At 38.5% G+C, this 20,631-nt stretch overlaps 1 protein-coding gene across 3 annotated transcripts in view; it reads left to right on the top strand.

Annotated features, from left to right (window-relative positions):
• Positions 1-20,631, top strand: part of cacna2d2a (calcium channel, voltage-dependent, alpha 2/delta subunit 2a) — a 187,078-nt gene that overhangs the window by 156,415 nt on the left and 10,032 nt on the right. Inside the window, exons 14-33 of one of the 3 annotated variants that reach the window (XM_030133837.1) lie at positions 1,472-1,521; positions 3,753-3,842; positions 4,101-4,169; positions 6,903-6,977; positions 7,821-7,895; positions 8,001-8,072; positions 8,262-8,333; positions 8,501-8,562; positions 12,271-12,347; positions 13,479-13,493; positions 16,439-16,499; positions 17,090-17,187; positions 18,907-18,997; positions 19,108-19,170; positions 19,379-19,482; positions 19,602-19,700; positions 19,902-19,993; positions 20,103-20,150; positions 20,234-20,305; positions 20,403-20,555. In XM_030133837.1, coding sequence (XP_029989697.1) covers positions 1,472-1,521; positions 3,753-3,842; positions 4,101-4,169; positions 6,903-6,977; positions 7,821-7,895; positions 8,001-8,072; positions 8,262-8,333; positions 8,501-8,562; positions 12,271-12,347; positions 13,479-13,493; positions 16,439-16,499; positions 17,090-17,187; positions 18,907-18,997; positions 19,108-19,170; positions 19,379-19,482; positions 19,602-19,700; positions 19,902-19,993; positions 20,103-20,150; positions 20,234-20,305; positions 20,403-20,555 — 1,538 coding nt within the window. Of the gene's footprint in view, positions 1-1,471; positions 1,522-3,752; positions 3,843-4,100; positions 4,170-6,902; positions 6,978-7,820; positions 7,896-8,000; positions 8,073-8,261; positions 8,334-8,500; positions 8,563-12,270; positions 12,348-13,478; positions 13,494-16,414; positions 16,500-17,089; positions 17,188-18,906; positions 18,998-19,107; positions 19,171-19,378; positions 19,483-19,601; positions 19,701-19,901; positions 19,994-20,102; positions 20,151-20,233; positions 20,306-20,402; positions 20,556-20,631 lie in introns of all 3 variants that reach the window. The other 2 variants (XM_030133839.1, XM_030133838.1) reach the window with 2 other exon arrangements.

Genomic DNA, 20,631 nt, shown 5'->3' with positions numbered 1-20,631 from the left:
AATGTTTCTGCAAAGAAAATAGGTTATTGATTGAGTTCATAATTGCCACTCTCACAGCAGAACTCTGCTGTTAACCTGCACAGCCCCATTACACGTTTATGCTTTAGTTACTGTCTATATTTTTGCTCTCTTTACCTCTCGCTGTGCGTTGCCCTACAACCACCACGCTGGAATGCAGCCAAAACCCCCAGGACAAACTACTGCTCTGAACAAAAATAACACCAATAGCTGTACCCTGCATGTGTGTCTGTTTGAGTTACTGTACAGTTTATATGTATGGATGTGAGTATCTGCACGCCTGTGTGTGCAAATGACTGAGACAGAGGAAGCAAATCTCAACACAAACCACTGTGGCAAAGTGCATAATGTATCAAAATAATGAGAGTCATCTCTGCCTTTTAACATTCTGGGGATGCTGTCTCCATTTCGCGGCTCTTTGTATAAACACTCATGGCTTTAATAACTTGGGGAGCGGCGTGGTTATTGACCCAGTCGGTCACTCTCCTCCATTCCTAATCAGCAGAAGCAGTGCCTGGGGCTCAGCATTCCCAATGAGCCTCCACATTTACATCCTACAGCACAAGCATGAGTGTGGAGAGGTCAGTGGCCACAAGCTCTACCATGGCTGTGTGCTCCAACATCATCAGCTGCAGCTGATTATTACATGTACCTAATAAAATGGAAGAGATTAGACTTCACTTGCCAAATTGATCACTTTTACACACATTGTGACTTTTAAACTCAGACACCAGCCATGATACAATATGATGTTAGGCTGGGAGGACTGACAAATATATGATATATTCAGCACTATTTTTAAAAAGTACATAAGAAATGGCCACATCTGCAATATCAAATATGCATAATATTAGCTGAGTAGGTTAGTACATTTTATACTGACTGCATTTTAACAGCAAAGAACAGGCTTTTTACACCTTTCCTACACTTTCGCCTGAGCTGACTAATAACTGATAAAACAGTGAACAATGGAGTAAAATGAAGGGAACGGCGAACACTTAACTCATAATAAGAAGTGCATGGATGGTTTCCATAGGGATGGCGCTCATCAAAATGCAGTTCAGTGTTACAGTCTAGTGTTAGAAATAAATCCAGATACTTCATGACACATTTTTGTTTAATTTTTGAGTCTGATTGGTCAATGATGCCTCTGTATTTATGTGTAACAGACAGTTGCCATGCTATATTTAGTTTTTTGTCAAATTATTGATTCATTTGATAAATAGCTGTCATAAGTAGGATAATTTATAGCAAGTTGGACATCATTGTAAAATTAACCATCTGTGCAGCCCTGTCATCATTTATTCCCTATAATGATGGCTTTACGTAATGCTTCGTCAAGGTTTTGATTGTATGATATTATATATCACAGTATAAGTTTACAGCTTTATTGCCTGACTCTTCCATGATGCAGTCTATGTTATACTTATTTATTCTTTTCTCTCCTCTTTAGGTTACTACTTTGAAATCCCATCAATTGGAGCAATCAGAATAAACACCCAGGTAAGATATATGGATTGTATACAAACTACTGAATGTATTTAGTTCAACATTTTTTCACGCTTTCTTTTAAAATTAAACACATTAATGATATTCTGGATGACTTTGGACTGTAAGTGCGCAGTATAAAATGACAGAAGATGGAGTGATAACAAACATGGTTGCGACCTTTTCTCTGTGACTGTAGAAGCTTTGAAGGGAAGGTTTTTAGTTTTTCTGTCTCCCTGTCTCACACACACATACACATACACACACCTCTGGTTCGTCACAGACCCCCAGCCCTGCCCACCCCCACTCTTGCTCGAGGTGCTACGAGTTTCTAGAGGCCCTTGGGATAACCTCATTCCAGCTGTAGAAATTGACTCAGTTTCTGGTGGTGGGGGGATTGTTGCACTCACCCCTCCTCCCCCTCCTCCTCCCCCTCCTCCTTCTTTCTCTTCTCCCTCTCCTCCCTCTCCCCCTCCCCCTCCCCTGCCCGGTGAGCGATCAGGCTGTAGAATGGACTGTCAGCTGTTCCATTAACTCTGGCATATTTATATTCTGAGAACTGCCACTTACTCTAATAGGTTTTCTGAAGGTGGGTGACTACAGCTCTCTGTATAGACCCAGAAGACATATCAGAGCCTTATGTTATTTAAACGTACACTGCCCTTCAACATCACACACTCATCGCAGAGTCTCACTTCACTCAAATGGCAACATGCAAATAACAGATGGAACACAGATGGCAAAAAATAATATTATTCGTATTGTCCTGAGTCATGAGTTTGTACAGATGCAGGGGAATAGTTTTGGAATAAGTGCTGCGATACTTTGTGTGCCTGCATTGTTATCTGTCATTGAGGCTTTTTTTTCATCTGTTCTGCCTTCTTTATATCAGACCGCAGCAACAACACAAGCAATGCATTAGTTCTACGTTAGCTAATGACTGTACTCTTCGTGAATATGGCTCATATGGCACCCAGACAGAGAAAAGCATTTACCAGTGCACAGGGAATCTGCTGAAGTCTATACAGCCCTGTTTCTTTGACCACATATCTCCAGTTGCTGACTTTTTATGTTTCCTAGATTGTTCGAGCCAGGCGGAAAATTTCCCCTATATCCCGTGAAAAGGTCTGGCTGTCATTGTCCTGATGGAATATCTCCCTGTGGCGCGTTAAACCGGACTTTTATTGAGCTAATAATAGAATAGGTTACGCCTGTCAGCACCTCACTGTTCAGGCAATGAAAAACAAACGGTCAAAAGCATAATACTGGAATAGCTGTGTGCTTATAGAAGGCTCCCCTTTTGTGTATCGAGGATAGATACACAAAGCGCTGTGGCAAGGGTCAGAAATTTCCGATAACATTTCCGTTTTCTGTGAAAACCAGGCAGCTCATGGTTTAAAATTAGAGAGCTGGGAGAAGTGCTTCTTTTTTGCTGATCCAATTTTTTTTTTATATTTAAATATACTGCATTAGTTGACAAGAAAAATAGGCACTTGGCAATGCAACGCACTGACTGTTAATGAGATATTCGGGATGAATGTGGGGCTTTTATAAATGTTGGCAGTCACTTTAATTAGAGAACAGTTTTGCTGTCTATGGTCTTTATATATGAAAACAAGACAGTGAAGACACACAGAGGGATCAGTCCGGTCCCCTGCTGGCTTTTTTTTATCTCAGCAAAATGTGTGTTTGCTCACATGTCATGAGGTTAGCCGCTCAATAATGTTACAATTACACATTATTTCTAAAATGACATGGATCAATAGGTTGTTTACAAAAAAAAGGCATTTCCGTAGTTGTGTAGTTTCTCCTGAGAACAAAAGAATATAGTGAATATGATGTATTATGAGTAGACTTAACCCCTCACCTCCATTCACAATCACTGTGGGACAGTCTCAAAGTGCCAGTGTTGACAGTAAAGCCTCTGGGAGAATGGCCTGTTTGCACGTCGTGCCATTGACACCCTTAATGTGTTTTTAATAGCTCCTTCATAATGATGAAAAACGGCCTTGAGTGGCTTAGGACTGGAGGCTTTATGGCTCAGCGGGACCGGGATGTTGCTGCTGGTGGCCTACTGGTTTATGTGGTGACAGAGAGGAGGCCGGTCAGGGTCTTATAGTTTTATGACAGATGAACGTTTTCCAGCTCTCTGCTTTAATTCAAGTACATGACAAGCACCATAAACGTCTGTTTGATTATGTGCGTTTATTGTGTTTGGTCACTAACACGTGCCTGTGCTGGTTCAGGAGTATCTCGATGTCTTGGGACGACCCATGGTGTTGGCCGGGCCCAAAGCCAAGCAGGTCCAATGGACTAACGTCTATCAGGACGCGCTGGTGAGACAAAACCACACAATATCTATCAATATATTTCATCTCCTGACTAATGAAACATCTTTATTTACACCCTCAGTGTAGATTTTTGGATAGATAGGTTATATTTCTGCAACATTGTTTAAGTATACCCCGACTAAGTCTGCTTTTTGGTTTGATCTTCTCATTTTCACACTGTAGTTATATATAATGTTTTGCTGATACACGTTGGTTTATTTGTAAAGACCATGTTAGATTGTATTTTCCATATGTTTTCTTCAGGGTTTGGGCCTTGTCATCACTGGGACGATGCCAGTCTTCAACCTCACTGCAGACACTGAGAGCTCTCAGGTAGTTACAACACTGGGATGGAATGTGTTTGTTTTTTTTGTTTTTTTTTTTAAATATAGTATATAAATTTACAGTCTAAAACTCCTAGGCTACCTTGAGCACTGTTTTTTTACAGGGTTGAAATGACTATCTATATTTAGTTCTCCTTCTCTTTTCTTCAGATGCAACAAGAAAAGAGAGGAAATACATGCACAGCCTTTAAAGACACACAAAAACTGAACTGAAGTGGTTCTAAAAGTTAATGTCACTATTTATTGTGACCCCTGACCCCATGGCAAGAAGCAGCACAAACAGTTAGAAACATCTGACATGTGTTGAATGAAACCTGGTGTAAAACATCAGGAAATTAATGCAATAAATCTCATATTATCTGAACAAAAGGGTTAAAGACATGATAAAAGGGAGCAAAGGGAGGTCACACTAAATAATAATAATAATAATAATAATAATAATACATTTTATTTGTATAGTGCTTTTCATGGAACTCAAAGACACTTTACATACAGCAGATAAAAACAGAAATCAAACACATTAAAAACAGATAAAAGCAGGTGCAGAAGCAAATACTAACCCTTTCTCCTAAAGCTTTTGTTTTTAGTGCTGTACATACTTCCCATGCATCTAGATAGGAGCTTAATAGAGACTAAAAGGCAAATTTATAATTATAATTTTACCAGTAAACCTAATATTGATCTTTGACTTTTGCACAGCCCAGTACTGTAAATCTACAGGACATGCACTGGTCTGTACCAAGGTTATTATCAATAACGAAAACTAACAAAATGACGAAAACTAGAATTGAAAAAACATTTTCATTAACTGAAATAAATAAAAACTATAATTAAAAGAAAAAAACAATAACTAACTGAAACTGTATTGTGTGCTTACAAAACTAACTGAAACATATAAAAATTATGGATAAAATTCCCTTCGTTTTCGTCTTTGTCAACATCGGATTGATACGAAAGCGATTTATTTTGCTCTAGCAATTTTAGCTAGCGGCACCATACGACACTTCACGGTCCGTCACTTGTGGTCACTTAAGGTTTACAATCGTCTTCTGGTCCCCATTCTACCTGGAAACATGAAGACTAAAGTTGGGAGAAAATAGCAGAGTCCTGTCCGGGATTTATTTGAATACGACGGCAAAGAAGATAAAAGATATGAAAAAACTAAAGTTAATACTTAAACTAAACTAAAACTCAGCATTTAGAAAAAAAAAAAAAAGAAAACTAATACAAATTTGCAAACCTGCTCTAAAAACGAATCAAAAGAGAAAAAAAAGTCAAAAATAAATAAAACTTAACTATAATGAAAAATCCAAAACTATTATAACCTTGGTCTGTATTCTCATACACATACACCTATACACTGCATGTGTGTGTATATGATTAAACATACAGACTAATTATAGGGAATTATACCTTTGTATTTTGTTAAGTCTGCACTGTTGTTTTTCCACCAACCTTCTGTTACTTTCCTTGGTGTTGCAGTTCTGAATAAATGATGGTGACTGTAATGCAGTGTAGGGAGCTTAAAATAGTCTTTTCCATCCACTTGCACAGCATATGGTATAACTGATTGATTGTACTTCAACTTAACCTTCATATTAATGGCTGTTTCCTTGTACCACTTATGGTGCAATGCTTTTACTCTCCTTCAGGCAGTAAAAGCTTGCTATGCATGTATAGAATAAGATCCTGCTATAGTGGCCAAGTACGTTTGCTGATACAAAGAGTTTGAGTGGTTTAGTGGCTGTCAGTGTCAATAACGTAAACACATTACAACACAGCACTGAAAAAGAAGGAGAGTTTCAGATGTGCTTTTGCATGTCTTTGTTGACCGTCATCAGTTAGTTGTAATGGCGTCCACTCAGCTGCAGCTCTTTAAGGCAACACCTCCCCCCTCAGGTGACAACAGACATCACTACCGACCGCCTTTCTTATCATCCACAGAGCACAGATGCATCCAGCTCCCAGTTTCCATGACCCAAGTATTTACTCCGAGCTTATCACAGAGGCTTAAAGCCGTGATGCTGCTGCAAACCGACTCAGTTAAAGATAGACTGTAAAGTGTGGACTAATCAGATTGCACACAAAGTGATAAGTTGAAGATGGCATAGAGATGGTTCTTAGCCCTCTTACTGCACAGATACCGGTTCTTAGTGAAGCTCTGAAGCCGGTGTGACTGTGGATAAAATGCCAGTTATTGTTTTGAAAGAATTTTTAGCAATACACAGCCTTGCCTATGAACTCATCAGAGCGCAGTATAGTGGGTTAATTATGTGTCATCTACATGCAAGCGTTCAACCCACATCAACTTTGAAGTGTTCTGCTGGGGAGGGATACAATTGTCAAACATGAAACTGAACATACAGTATTTCATTACACTGCAAGTGAAGAACTGCTTCTGTCTGAAGCTCTACAGATAAAATCAGCCTCATGAAACATCTGTCACAGTCAGTCTGTCAGAGGAATTTAGCAGAAATTAAATGAAAGATAATTCTAAAAAAAAAATCCCAAAAAAAGAACACCAGACATCAGAACCAAAATTCATAAATGAGAAATCAGAGTCAAACAGTTAGTACTTCTTTTATCCTTTTAGAACAAGGTCCTAAAACTTCAAATAAAACATCAAGAATGAAAAATTTCACCTCGACATCAAAATAGTTCATGGTTTTCTTGGAAAATGAAGTAAAATGAAATGTTAACTCTTTTTTATTTTCTTAAACAGAATCAACTTATTCTTGGAGTCATGGGGGTGGATATTGCAATCAGTGAAATCAAAAAGAAGACGCCAACATACAGAGTAAGCATTTTCTACATCTGTTCTGCTTTATGTATATGGGTGCTTCTACGAAACTGGGTACATTTTAGTATCTGGCACTTTGCCAGCTTTTTTAGACCTAAAGTACCTAAAGATGACCTCAGATGAATGCAAAAAAAATGTATACTCTTGCTCTGAGCCATCCCAAAATTAATGAATTTTTAATAAATTATTGGGGCCAAAAAAAGGACCAAAATTGTGACAGGAAAAGCTACCTAGGTGTCAGTGCATTTTACCTGGATCACATGGCTTGAAATGGTCTTATATACCACTATGAATAAAGACATTGTGCTAAGTTTGACAATCCTAGTAGTTTTTCTAATCCAGACTTGCAGGTTTTTCATGAATCTCAGTCTCATTCCAGGTTTTGTATGTAACCCATCGTGTCCACTTCCGTTACATGCAGAACGCATATAAATCACGAATGATTTTTCAATAGCAGTCATTTTTTGTGAAACACTCTGCCTTGCATAATTAGTTCAAATCCCAAACCTGAGAGAATAAGGAGATATTCAAAAAAATAGTATCGTGTAATTTTCGTGTCCTTTTGACTGTGTTGCATACAGATTGTATTAAATGTAATGTAAAATAATACATAAATGTGCTTTATCTGAAAAATAGTTTCTCTTTTATCTCAATAAGCATTTATTTTTAAAATAGACCTAAAGTGCTTCCAAACTTGCTTCATAACAATGGTCTACATCTTGTTTGAATTTTTAGCCCCCATGTCCTGTTTTTAGGGACCAGTTTCATAGAAGCACCCAAATGTATTTATTTTTTTTACATGTTACATACTGATTACCAAATCTATTTTTTTCTGTACAGCTTGGAGCTAATGGTTACACCTTTGCCATCGACCCAAATGGTTACGTGCTGTTGCATCCAAACCTGCGACCCAAGGTACATCCTGCCTCCACTGAGCCCATGTGTTAAATTTGGACGTTATTCCTGCTGACTGATGTTAACACTCCTCTGTTTTTCCTGTTTGTTTTTTTTTCTGTCCAGATCATTAACTTCAGGGAGCCTGTCACTTTGGACTTTCTGGATGCAGAATTGGAGGACAGCAACAAAGAAGAGGTTATAGCAATTTCCCCTGAAACACCGTCATTACTATCATATCATATGGATTTCATATTTCTTTCATTTAATCACTTTATTTCTAATTTGTTTTTTTTACACAGTGATTACCCTCCTGTGTTTCTGTACGCCGTTTCACACTGCTACCTCTCTCTCTCTCTTTCTCTGTCTGTCTGTCTCGCTTTTCAGATCCGCCGGCAGATGATTGATGGCAAATCAGGGCAAAGGAAAATCAAGACGCTCATTAAGTCAGTTGATGAGGCAAGTCATCAATATATGAGGCTCAATCATGATCCAAAGTAGCACCTTCCTGAATGGTGTTGTAATGAATCTGAATCGCTCCGTATGTTCAGGATCTGTTGTTTCCCTCCATGTGTTGAGAATGTGGCTGTGTTACTCATCAGCGTCCTTTTGTGGGTTTTCCACAGAGGTACATTGACGAGTCTATGCGGACGTACACGTGGACCACTGTGGACGGCACCGATTACAGGTACGTCCACACTAAAGCCCCCCATCACCTGACCTCTGTAACCAAAAGACCCTGCACCTGCACCGTGAAAACCTGTGAGTGATGTCCAACTCGGAATACGCCGCCACTTAAATCATCCATTTTCTACAGCTTAACAGTTGGCGTATTTCACTCAAGCAGCTGTTTTTGTATTTCTAGTCACCGCTATCACACTTTTGGAACTTATAATGGATCAGAGCTTAGTTGCTCTCATGCTTTCTGTATTTGCATTAAATATGTCATCTGAATCGCCCAAATTAAAGAACCATTTTTCTTCTCTCATAAAATCATCACTAGTACTCTAAGCACAAATTAATTGCAAGCAAAACTTGCTCCAACATTTGAGGTTGCATTAGAATGATATTTCCTTTAGGCAACGTTTTGCAAATTACAGTTTATGGCTCTCTCTCTGCTCAGTTCTATTAATATTCAACTCAAAGGGAAATTCATATGTATAACTGTTGTGGCCTGCAACACTCAAATCTAACCCTAACCACACATTTAAAGCTCTGCTCTGCTATCCCAGAGTTTATGATAATAGATGGGACTTGGCTCATAAAATTGTTGATGTTGTATATTTCTTTAAATCTAAATTAGCTTTATATTATAGATAGTCGACTGCAGCTGTGGCTCAGTCTGAACCTGATACTGTCACAGTCTGATTTTCTATCTGTTCCAATTAATCCTCTTACTGAGTTATATTTTTTCTTTGTATGGCACCACAGCTTTAGGGATAGGATGGGCTATGCATATCAGTTTTTTCTCTTTCATGTTGGAACTGGGAGCATTTTACAGTCATTTGTTTTACTAGATATACTGTAAACATAGAGGTGAAATTATTCAAGTGATACTACTCAGTCAGTATTTTATTGCACTTACTTTTTTGTAAATTAGTAAATTAATTAAAACTTCTTGCACTGGAAACTTAATTTCTCATTTAGCCTCTCACAGTGATAGGCCTCCAAGCTGATCACATAAGTGTAATTATATAATAATAACTGCAGGTGTTTCAGGTTTTTTTTTTTTTTGAGTGATACTAGTACTGTATTTGGATTCAGCCTCCCGGGATGTTAAAAAATGCAGATGAAACTGTCCTACTTTGTCACATGCTATTTTTGATAGTGAGACAAACCTGACAACACTGAACTTTTTAGCAATAGTGAGAAGTACATCCTGCATTTGTCATCATAGCTAATTGTCAGTTGGTTGATACATTGTTTATATCATTTACACGATACTTTGAAAAAGTCTTGGTCCACCTTTAGCTTTGTTGTTTTATTTCTCATTCTCATTTCTTCAAATACAGGGTGACAAAAAAAAACGGGAACTTTTTAACAATCCAATAAAACCAAGAGTGGTGGAAGAAAAATATTTTATTCATAGTAACTGAAACCTTAAAACATGCCATTTAAGAAACAATGATGGAATTTTCATTTTTTAAAAATTACTTCCTGTAGATGGCGTCCTCCTGTACGAATGCATTCTTGAAATCTGCTGTTGAGATTCCTCATTGACCGCTGCAACATCTCAGCTGGGATACTGTGAATTTCATCCTGAATTCTCTGTTTTAACTCATCCAGAGTTCTTGGTCGAGTCGTGTACACTTTACTCTTGAGATAGCCCCACAAGAAAAAATCACAAACGGACAAATCTGGTGATCTAGGGGGCCAGGAGTACGAGCACTTCTTGGTCGTCTTGTTGGTTTCTTCTTTAGGGCAGATCCAGTCTCTTCAAAGTTATTAATCCAACATTTTATCGCGTGTTTTGATGGAACAGCACCATGACGTCCTAAGTTGTAAAAACGTCGGAACTCCCTCTGCGCAGCTGTCAAACTATCACCGTTTTTATAAAACATTTTTATGGCTAACGCACGCTGTTGCCTGTTCCACTGATCCATGGTTACTAAAATGGGGGTATGTTTACTTGCTCAAGGTCACTGTCTCGCAGTGCTGCCATTTGCTCATGTCTGCCAATACACACTTCAAAAATTCCCGTTTTTTTGGGTTACCCTGTATAACAAGAAAAGACAGGAAATATGTGTACAACCTAAAAGACACAAAAAACTGAGCTAAATGGGTTCTAAAGGTTAAAGTCATTATTTACCTTGACATCTGACCCCATGACAGGAAGCATCACAAACAGAAACATCTGACAGGTACTGAATGAAACCTAGTATAAAATGTGACATATATTATTAGCATTATTATTAATATTGTTGTACATGTTAAATACAAAGGGAGGTCACACTAAATGCTTTATTTTTAATACTTCCCATATATTGAGATTATATCCTTACTACAGAGACTGAGAAATGCGTAAGTGTGGTCATTGTAAATTTATAAAACCAACAAACCTAATCAAGATTTATTTTTCTTTTTGATGTTACTGTGACGTGTTATTGTCAGCTGTTTTATCCAGGTTTGCCAGACAATAGGGGACGATTATGCCCCCTGCGGCCTGGCATCCCACGAAGAACAGCATCCCAGGTGTGGGATAAGGTGTAGGATCCCTCATCCCTGTTTATGGTCTTCTGGGCCCGTTTTCTGATTTCTATGGCCTCCCTAATCCTAGTGTTGTCTGGCAAACCTGGATAAAACAGCTGACAATGACACGTCACAGTAACATCAAGTGACCCTTCTGGGGAAGGCTACAGGTTGTAGCCAAAACATGTCAAGGGGAAAAATTAACTTTTTTCCATCTGTCTGACAAAAAAAAAAAAAGAAATCTTAAAAGTTCTAGTAGACGGTATGAACCTAATCGGACCAATAAACCTAATGTTGATCTGGGACTTTTCCACAGTACTGTAGATCTCACAAATATACACTTTGAGGATCAAGGTTCAAGGTAACTTTATTTGTACCCGTGGGTAGATTTGTTTTGCAGTAAGCTATTGCTTACTGCCGGTCGCTGCGTGCGCAAGCGCCCAACATTGAGAGCTTACATTATGAGTAAATGCATTTATTTCCACATGCAACATTTGCAAAGCTTATTTGTTCTTCATTTGGAGCTGCTCAGTGGATAGTAGTCATCTCCTCTCCTGTCTTTTGCTTCTGTGAAATAGTATAATTACCGGCATGCTTGTGTATGTGCGTGTTGGTACAGTATGTGTGTGCACTTCACACATATCCACTAATAAATATATTCCTCTCCAGTGCCACTGCCCGTGTCTTTCAGGTCATTCTTAAATTTAATGAGCCTAATCTAGTGTCAAACGCAAATGCATTACATTCATGCAATAATACCATTTCACTAGACTTTTAAACCAGGATCTTATAAAGTAAATGAACATGATTCTTAATGATTTAACTGCATACACTATAATCCTCTGTGTGTGTGTTTAAGTATTAATTAGAGACTTTTCCCTACTGTTATCAGTCTTATGGTGCTGCACTGGAGTCAATTTCAGCCCCAACTGAGACAAGTTAATGTAAAATCAATGTGTTGAGACCATGGAGTGAGCACACACACAGAGACATGAACGACGACAACCCTCTTGTTTATCTCTCATGTAGGGTTAGAGTTATATTTTAGCATTAGATTCATGTTACGTTTAGACATGCTGTGATTGTATTCCAGGTAAGTCTATTGAAAATGAGTCTAAATCAGCTGAAATGATAGAACCATATTTGAGAGTTAAGATGTGAATTGATAACGTGGTTCTGACTTTCTACGTCTGCCTTATGACCTCAGTCTAGGGTTGGTACTGCCCACGTATAGTGAGAACCACATCAAGGCCAACCTGAGCGACCAGATCCTTCAGGTGCAGTGTAAGTACCAGGGAATTCCCAGCATCCTTCACTTTCTGTCTCTCTCTCTCTCCTTCTCTTTCTCTCTTTCCACTCTCTGCTTCTCCTCTCTCCTAAATGTGACCTTACCTTTCGGCTCCTATTCAGTCTTTTGTCCTGGGGTCTACAACATCATCATAGGGCCTGTTCAAGCGGAGTCGTCAGCCCCGCCCTCTTCCTATCTTCCCCCTCTCTACACTCTCTGATAGGCAGGATAATACCTGAGTCCCCCGGCTCCTCCGCTGCCCCCCTCCCCCCGTTCCCTCCTGTCTTCATACTGTGCTGTAAAATGGTGATGTTTTTTCTTCACACTGGCTGAAGAAAAAAAATACTCAACTGACAGAAAGGTGAAAGCTGTGGTTTTACTGTGTTACTCAGGTGAAAATAATGGTGACGTTGTGCTATTATTTTTTTTGCCAAATGCTCTCGCCTCTTCTCCACCAAGTAATGATTCTGAAGCATCTGTGTTTAAAGTATTTGATGTTCTGAAAAACTGTGAAAACATGCATGCTTTTCACTCCTTATGATCAGTTTTATGATTTGGGGAATTATCTTTCTGTTCTCTGTGTGACTTTTATTTTTTTTAAATTATTATTATTTATTTATTTTCTGTCGGATTGTGTGAGATGTTTCTCAGCTTTGGAATCATTCAGTAGATAAACTCCCACACGGCCCGGGCAAAGGGCTTCTCAGATGTGGGAGTTTGGGTTTTGTGGGTCTGAATGGGGACACATGTTGTCTCTTTCATTCTTTCTTTGTCCAGACTCCCTCTTTTCCTGGTTCATTTGGTTTTCCTTTGTTACCAACATTGTTATCTCTCATGATAATGGTTTTGTCATTACTTTTTTCCTTTCCTGGATTTCCAAGTTTTGTTTTTTTTTTCCCCTTTCCTCCGTTATTTTTCCGTTTCTCGTTTGCTCTTGCAAATAAGGTGTTTGCTCTTCATTTCTTTTTTCTCTCTTGTCTTGTTTGACTTAATTGGTTTCCTTATTTTAAGAAAACAATATTTTTATTCAAAGAGTAATTGAATAAAATATTGTCTGTGATCCCCCCCTTCCCACCCGATCCCCTGTTTCTTTTCTTGCTCACTCCTTCTCTGATGGATCCACACAGTGCTATACTCCAAGGGCAAGTATACTCCATATTGGTCCACGTTCCCTTCCTTTATTTCCTAATCCCTACCGCTGCCTCCTTCCCACACCTTTTGTCCTAAACCTCTTCCTGCTGCCCCCCCACCCCCCTTCCTTCCCCACCCTCACCTGTCCCAGCCTGCTTGCCTCTGTCCCCACCCGTCTTGCCTTCAGGACCCTCCTCTTCCTCCCTTTTCCTCTCTTCCTCCTCCTCTTCTTTCTTCTCTCCCTTTCCTCCTTCTCTTCCCTCCTTTGCTGCAGCTCAGATCCCACATCTCTCACGATGGCTCCTCCAGTCCCCAACCTCACCCTCTCCACGTATCCACCACTCCAGACGCAAAACAAAAGAAAAAAAAACAAAACACACACACACCTACCACACTCCAAGACAGACATTCATATCCTCTGTTAAAACTTGTCTTTTGTACCCCTTTATCCTCTCCCTCTTGTGGATAGATCCAAATGGGTTTTGTCTTCTTTCTTCTCTTAATCTCTCTTTCACTTTCTTCTCATTTTCTTTGACCATATCTCTCTTTTTTCTTATCTTCTTTTTCTCTCTGTCTTATTGTTTCTCTCTCATACTCCTATCTTTCTTTATCTGTCTTTTTTCTTGCAGTGTCTTTAGTTGACAAATGTCTTTACTCTTCTGATTGTTAGGGCTCATGTATTGACAGATATTTTAATAAGTTAAACAACATTCACACTAGTGCTGGGTGATATACCAGATGAACCAGTAATGCTGGTTATAATGTCCCATACCATACGACATAGATGTAAACAGCTAAAACATCTGCTTTAACAGTTCAGTAATATTCATTAATATAATAATTATTGAAAACTGTGCAGAGTGTATTGAAAGAAATTATGATCGACAGACAGACAGACAGACAGACAGATAGACAGATAGATCATCACTATTTCAAGCCCATTTTCATTTTAATTAACCTTTAACTCATTTTATAATGTCAACTCACTGTTTTATTCCATTATCTGCCATTTTTAGTATTTTCTATGAATACTATGTATTTCAGTAATTGGTTTTATACATTAAAATTCTGAAGGGTTTTGTTCAATTCCATTAAATGTCTCTTCATCTTAACTGGGTTCAGTGTATGGGTATAATTAAACTACTGTTAAGTGTATACTACACATATGACATGAAGTGAAAATAAATTCAAATTGTACTTGTCATCTAAAATAAAATTATTGTGAGAGATCTTGCAATGAATTGGATGCGCTTGTTTACCTTTTTTCCCCTTACTGTAAGTTCACATGTGCTGCTGTACTGTAGTCAGCTATAATACTTGAATAAGTAGTAAATTACATAACATCGTTGTTGCCATAAGCATTGTGCTGGTCTCTGAGAGAGGACACTCTTAAATGTTAATAAAATAATTACAGTTTAACATTAACTGGTCTTTGTGACTTCTCAAATGTAGTAATAATCAAATACATGAGGATCTCACTCCTCTATGAATAGTTGAGACGCTGCTTTTAAAAAGAAGCCAAGTTAAATATGTGTCATATTCATTTTTCGACTATTTTGGACCAACAAATGGTCATTTGTTTCATGCATATATTTACTTCAAATATTGTCTAATTTGTTGGCCAAATGAAGCCTGTAATAATCCAAAAATTCATAATGTACAAGATGAAATTAAACCTGTGTATAAAATGTTTTAAAAAATACTACAGTGTAATGTGAAACCCAAAGAATAACAAACAAACACAGATTTTTGGTCATACCGCCCAGCACTAATTCACTCTAAAGAGGGGAACAAATACTGAAAACATGTTTATACTGTGCACACATTTGAAGTTCCACACCTAAGTTATGCTTATATAGAAGATAAACATATAGAACTACTCTTATCTAGTATTTTAAGCTCTTCACCGATTATAACATTTTAATGTAACTGTTAGATTTTGGTCAGATTAAATCAGATAGCTTAAATGTGTATTAGGTGCAGTTGTAGTTGTTTAGCTGGAGGCGTTGCAGGCTGAAGACCGACCCTACAGGGCTGAGCTGTCCTGCCCACTCAGGTCCTCCCATGTTGTCAGGTGTCAGGGTGCTGCTCGGTGCAGAGCCTGACTCCTGTGTCGTCCCTCTGTACTCCCTGTCTCCATCAGCTTGTCTCCTCCCCTGCTCGCTCCTCAGACCGACAGGGGAACGGCTCAACACCTCCTCTGTAAACCTGACCCGGATGTGCACGGCATTGTGGGCGGAAAACTACCTGGGCACTCGATTGTAGCTCTCAAAGTAAAAAAAATTGAATTCCCCTGGTGTTCACAGTTACAGGTCATGTCAGACTGAGAAAATAACATGTTGGATTCATGGAGGATCACCTGCCGAGGCTTTTAATGATGGTCCGGGTTCATATTCTGTGTCTGTTTTATATTTTATAGAGGAAATGAAGTTGCCCCTCAAAATGCCCTTCACAATGCAATGCATCTCCTCTGATTATGTGTCTCTCTGAGCCCTCTCCCCTGCCAGTCTGAGGGGGGACCACTTCCATCAGGACCGTCACCCACCTCCCTTGCAATAGTTGGCCATGTTGATGCCTACCTGATCTAAAAGCACTCATTATGGGTCATTTGTCTGGGAACTTGCTTCCTGACTCATCATGTCTTGTAAGTCAGTTCTCAGACATCCAAAATACCTTAGAACGAAACCAAAACGATTGGAGATCTTTTGCCGACAAAGTCACGAACGCAATCAAATGAAAACACGTGAGTGCTTGTGAAATAAGTCGTCCAGTGAAGGTCAGGTTCGTTTTTAGACATCATATTGGCTAACGCTAGTGTTCCCATAATTCCTCAGTGTTGCTATGGTAAACTCCCTTCTGCGTCCCTGCACCTCTGAAGAACAGCTGCTGTTTACCCACAACTCCCCACTGCTCTGCCCATTGCTCTTCCCAGATAATCTTCCCCTTTCTGTTGCAGATTTTGAATCACTGCTGCCAAACAGTTTTGAGTCTGAAGGACATGTATTCATTGCTCCCAGGTAGCCCTGTGTGAATGCTTGATGTCGTTGGTGGTCATCAGTTATTGCTGTTGTCTTTACGTCTTTTGATACAGTACACGTTTCTTGTTTGTTTGTTGGTTTGTTTACTCCACCAAAGCCACATTGAACCTTGTTTGCTGCTTCTGTGGTGTTGCATGCTTATATCCTTAATATTTTTGGCTATATAATGTGAAGCTAGGAGTAAAATGGATACTGGACAACATAATGTGAAACTAAAAAAAATATGCATGAAAACAGACTGAAATGTTCTCTGTATGTGCAGTTTTGTTATCAAACTGATGTGGCCTCCTGCCGCAGCCTGAATACTAAAATACACTGATAAAATCATCCTTTTCATTGTGATTCCTCTTCTCTGGTCTGCAGTAAAATCCACATCTCATGTTGACTGACGGACGCTTTAGTGTACTTGAATTTACGCTTTAATACATGCAAACCGCACATGATAGCATCGCGTTAACATGTGTACGCATCCATGCATCCCCATTTTGTGTTGATGTCACAAATAAATGAGACCAACACAGTGTAAACATTTACTTCTATGAATTAAAATGCTATTGTCTGCTTCTCAGGGAATACTGCAATGAACTGGAGCTTTCCTACAACAACACTGAGTTTTTGCTGAACTTCATTGCTCTCATGGAGAAGGTGACACCAGATTCGAAACAATGTGAGTTCACCCTCAACACGTACTCTGTATGATCAATGATTCAGAAAGTAGAGCTCAAACATAATTTTTTTTCTGTAAGTTATAAGCTAACATTTTACACTTGAATAACATCATTGTTTTATATGAGTGAAAATAGACATAGACAAACTTTATTTGTCATTCCAGATTTTACATCAAAAATAAAATTCCGATACAATTGTCTCAGCAGGCAGCAGCAATAAATACAAACAGGCACTGTACAGTCGTGGAAAAAATATTAGCCTTGTTTTCTTTAGTTTCTAGTTCATTTTAAAGGCTGGTACAACTAAAGGTACATTTCTTTGGACAAATATAATGATAACAACAAAAATAGCTCATAAGAGTTTAATTTCAGAGCTGATATCTAGCCATTTTCAATGGTTTTCTTGATAATAACCAAAGTCACTTATGTCCTCACATCAATCTATCCTTGATATGTACAGCAATTTTGTGTTTTGTGCATAGTCAGAATTTAGTCTGATATGTGTAGGATTTTTGAGTTACTTATGGGATCTGATGTAAGAATTTAGGGTAGGTTGAAGGATGGGATAAGGGGGTGGGAGATTATAAATTAAACTTCATCCCACTCCTTTTCAAATGTTGGACTTTCTTTTATATAATCCTTTTGTTGTTTGGTTTTAATGCTAATTCAAAATAAATAAATAAACAAACAAACAATAGCTATGGTATTGCACTGCCAAAAACAGTGCTTTTAGGCATTCCATGTTTTCTTTTCTGTCTGTTTTAGTCACATGATACACACAGGAGTTAGTACTTGATTGCATAACCATTGTTTTTGATGACTTTTGATGGTCTAATCATTTTTCCTGCAAGTGTATATACAGTATAATATATGTATAACATAGAACAAATATGCATATAAAAACTATAGAATATAGAAGATAGAATAAATATCCATAAAAATACATTATTATAAGCAGAATTGGTTTGTTTGTTAGTGTTTAAACTTGAAATTAGTGTATAATTAAGTGTGAAACTTATAGCTACAATACCACTGTTACAGCAAAGAGATAAACATGGCTTGGATATTTGTGAAATTATGAAAACTGAATACTTAAAAAATAAAGGTGTTTATATTCACTATAAGGATGACCAGAGGTGAATATCTGTCCTCACACTGCAAAAATCTAAATTTTGCCATGTGTAGTTTTGTCATTTCTAGTCAAAATATCTTATCACACTTAAAATAAGACATAATCACCTAAGAGTAACTTTTCAGTGAGATATAAGAACTTATTTTTAGACAATAGGTCTTGAAAATCTTATTTCAAGAAATCTTACTAAGATCATTTTCATTTGTTTCATCGGCAGATGTTTTTTTTTTTTTGTTTAATTCAAGATTTTTTTGCTTAATTCAAGCAAAAAAAATCTGCCAATGGAACAAATGAAAATGATCTTAGTAAGATTTCTTGAAATAAGATTTTCAAGATCTTATTGTCTAAAAATAAGTTCTTATATTTCACTTACAAATTACTCTTTAGGTGATAATATCTTATTTTAATTTTGATGAGATATTTTGACTAGAAATGAGAAAAGTACACATGGTAAGATTTGGATTTTTGTAGTGCAGTTAATTGTTTGAACAAGAGAAATCTGGTTCTAATGTGAATTCCACTGATATCCTGTGGCTGCTTCTAATCACTAATTATTTTATTATCTTTGATGATCCTATCATGTTAGGTGACAATCTGCTCCTTCATAACCTGATTCTGGATACGGGCATCATACGGCAGCTGGTGGAGAAAGTGTGGAAGAATAAGGACCTGAATACGTAAGTGGGATCAGTCAGAGCTCAGGGAATTGCAGTTTCAGATTTAGACTCTGGATAAGATTTGGATTGTGATGTCTTTTCTGTCTCTTCTCTCCACTCCTGACATTTAGATATGGCTTTTTGGCTGTGTTTGCTGCAACAGACGGAGGTATAACAAGAGTGTTTCCAAACAAGTAAGTGCACTTCTCATGACGGCTGTGTGTCTGCTTGCCAGACTGGACGGCAGCTGCTCTGTACTTCTGTTATGTTTCTCACTTTGTTCTCTTTAAAGTGGTAAGTTGCGAAGGCTATAAAATGTTTCATAAACACGTAGGATAGGTGTAGCAGGAGGCTTGTACATCAGAGATTTACTACACCGCTGTCTGTGGTCTTAAATCTCAGGGCTGCAGAAACCTGGGAGGAAGACCCTGAGCCGTTTAATGCCAGCTATTACCGCCGCAGTCTCGACAACAAGGGCTACATCTTTAGAGCGCCTTATCGAACAGGTGAATGATGCTCTTAGTCTCGGGTTATATATCCAGTACAGAGCCTTGTGATTTTGTGTCTATTTGTTTTTTAACACTAACCCTCCGTACTGAAACGTCTATTTGTCTCCCCCTGGCAGCCAGAGACGAGCTGCTGAACCCGGAGAATGACACCATAGGGATCTTGGTCAGCACAGCCGTGGAGATCACAATAGGAGGGAAGACTATCAAACCCGCAGGTGGGTTCGGCTTTGAGGGACACTGACTCATCCTAATTATAATGTTTGATGTTGAGGAAAATGGTTTGTATATATAATTAGTGTCTGTCCTTCACATCTGTTAATTGTGTCTTTATGTGCATCTGTCATCTCTTTGTTTTGTTTTTTTTGCTTTCATTATTATCCTTGTCATTGGATGCTGTTTCTATTTTTACTTTTCAGTTGTTGGGGTGAAGTTAGACCTTGAAGCTTGGGTGGATAAGTTTAAAATTCTCGCCAGCAACCACACAGACAACCGCCAAGGCTCAAATACGGTAACAGAACCTCTATAGAAAGCATATCACAGCACATGTTATATATGTGCATGATTTCAGCAGTGTCTTTCTAACATGTAAAGTTGTTAACTGTATTTTTCTGTGGCAGTGTGGGCCAAACCGGGGCTGTGAAATGGACTGTGAAGCCAACAGTGATGTAAGCCCTTCTGCACTTGATTATTATACTCCCTTTGTTAATTGTACTGTAGCCACAGTTAACAGTCTTCTGTCTGCGCACAGGATCTGCTGTGTTATTTAATAGATGACGGTGGATTCCTAATCATGTCCAATCAGAAGGAGGACTGGAACAAGGTGAAATATTCATCATGCTCATTTACACCCTGATCAGTGTGTCTTTTGAGAGTCATTTTCACACCCAGTTTGACTCATGCCTTCTCATCCTGCACAGGTGGGCATGTTTTTCAGTGATGTAGACCCCTATTTGATGTACGCGCTCTACAACAACTCCTTCTACAACCGAAAGCAGTCGTTTGACTACCAGTCTGTTTGTGAACGGATGCCCAACAGTGAAGCTGGAGCCGCTCCCAGAGGGGTTTTTGTGGTAAGACACACAAATTGTGGGGATTGTACAGAGGAACAGACAAAAGGAACACAACCCAGCAGGTGTGAAATACACG

The sequence above is a fragment of the Sphaeramia orbicularis genome, chromosome 5 (assembly GCF_902148855.1).
Source record: "Sphaeramia orbicularis chromosome 5, fSphaOr1.1, whole genome shotgun sequence".
In the NCBI taxonomy this organism is placed as follows: domain Eukaryota; kingdom Metazoa; phylum Chordata; class Actinopteri; order Kurtiformes; family Apogonidae; genus Sphaeramia; species Sphaeramia orbicularis.
This window is presented reverse-complemented; position numbering and strand designations above follow the sequence as displayed.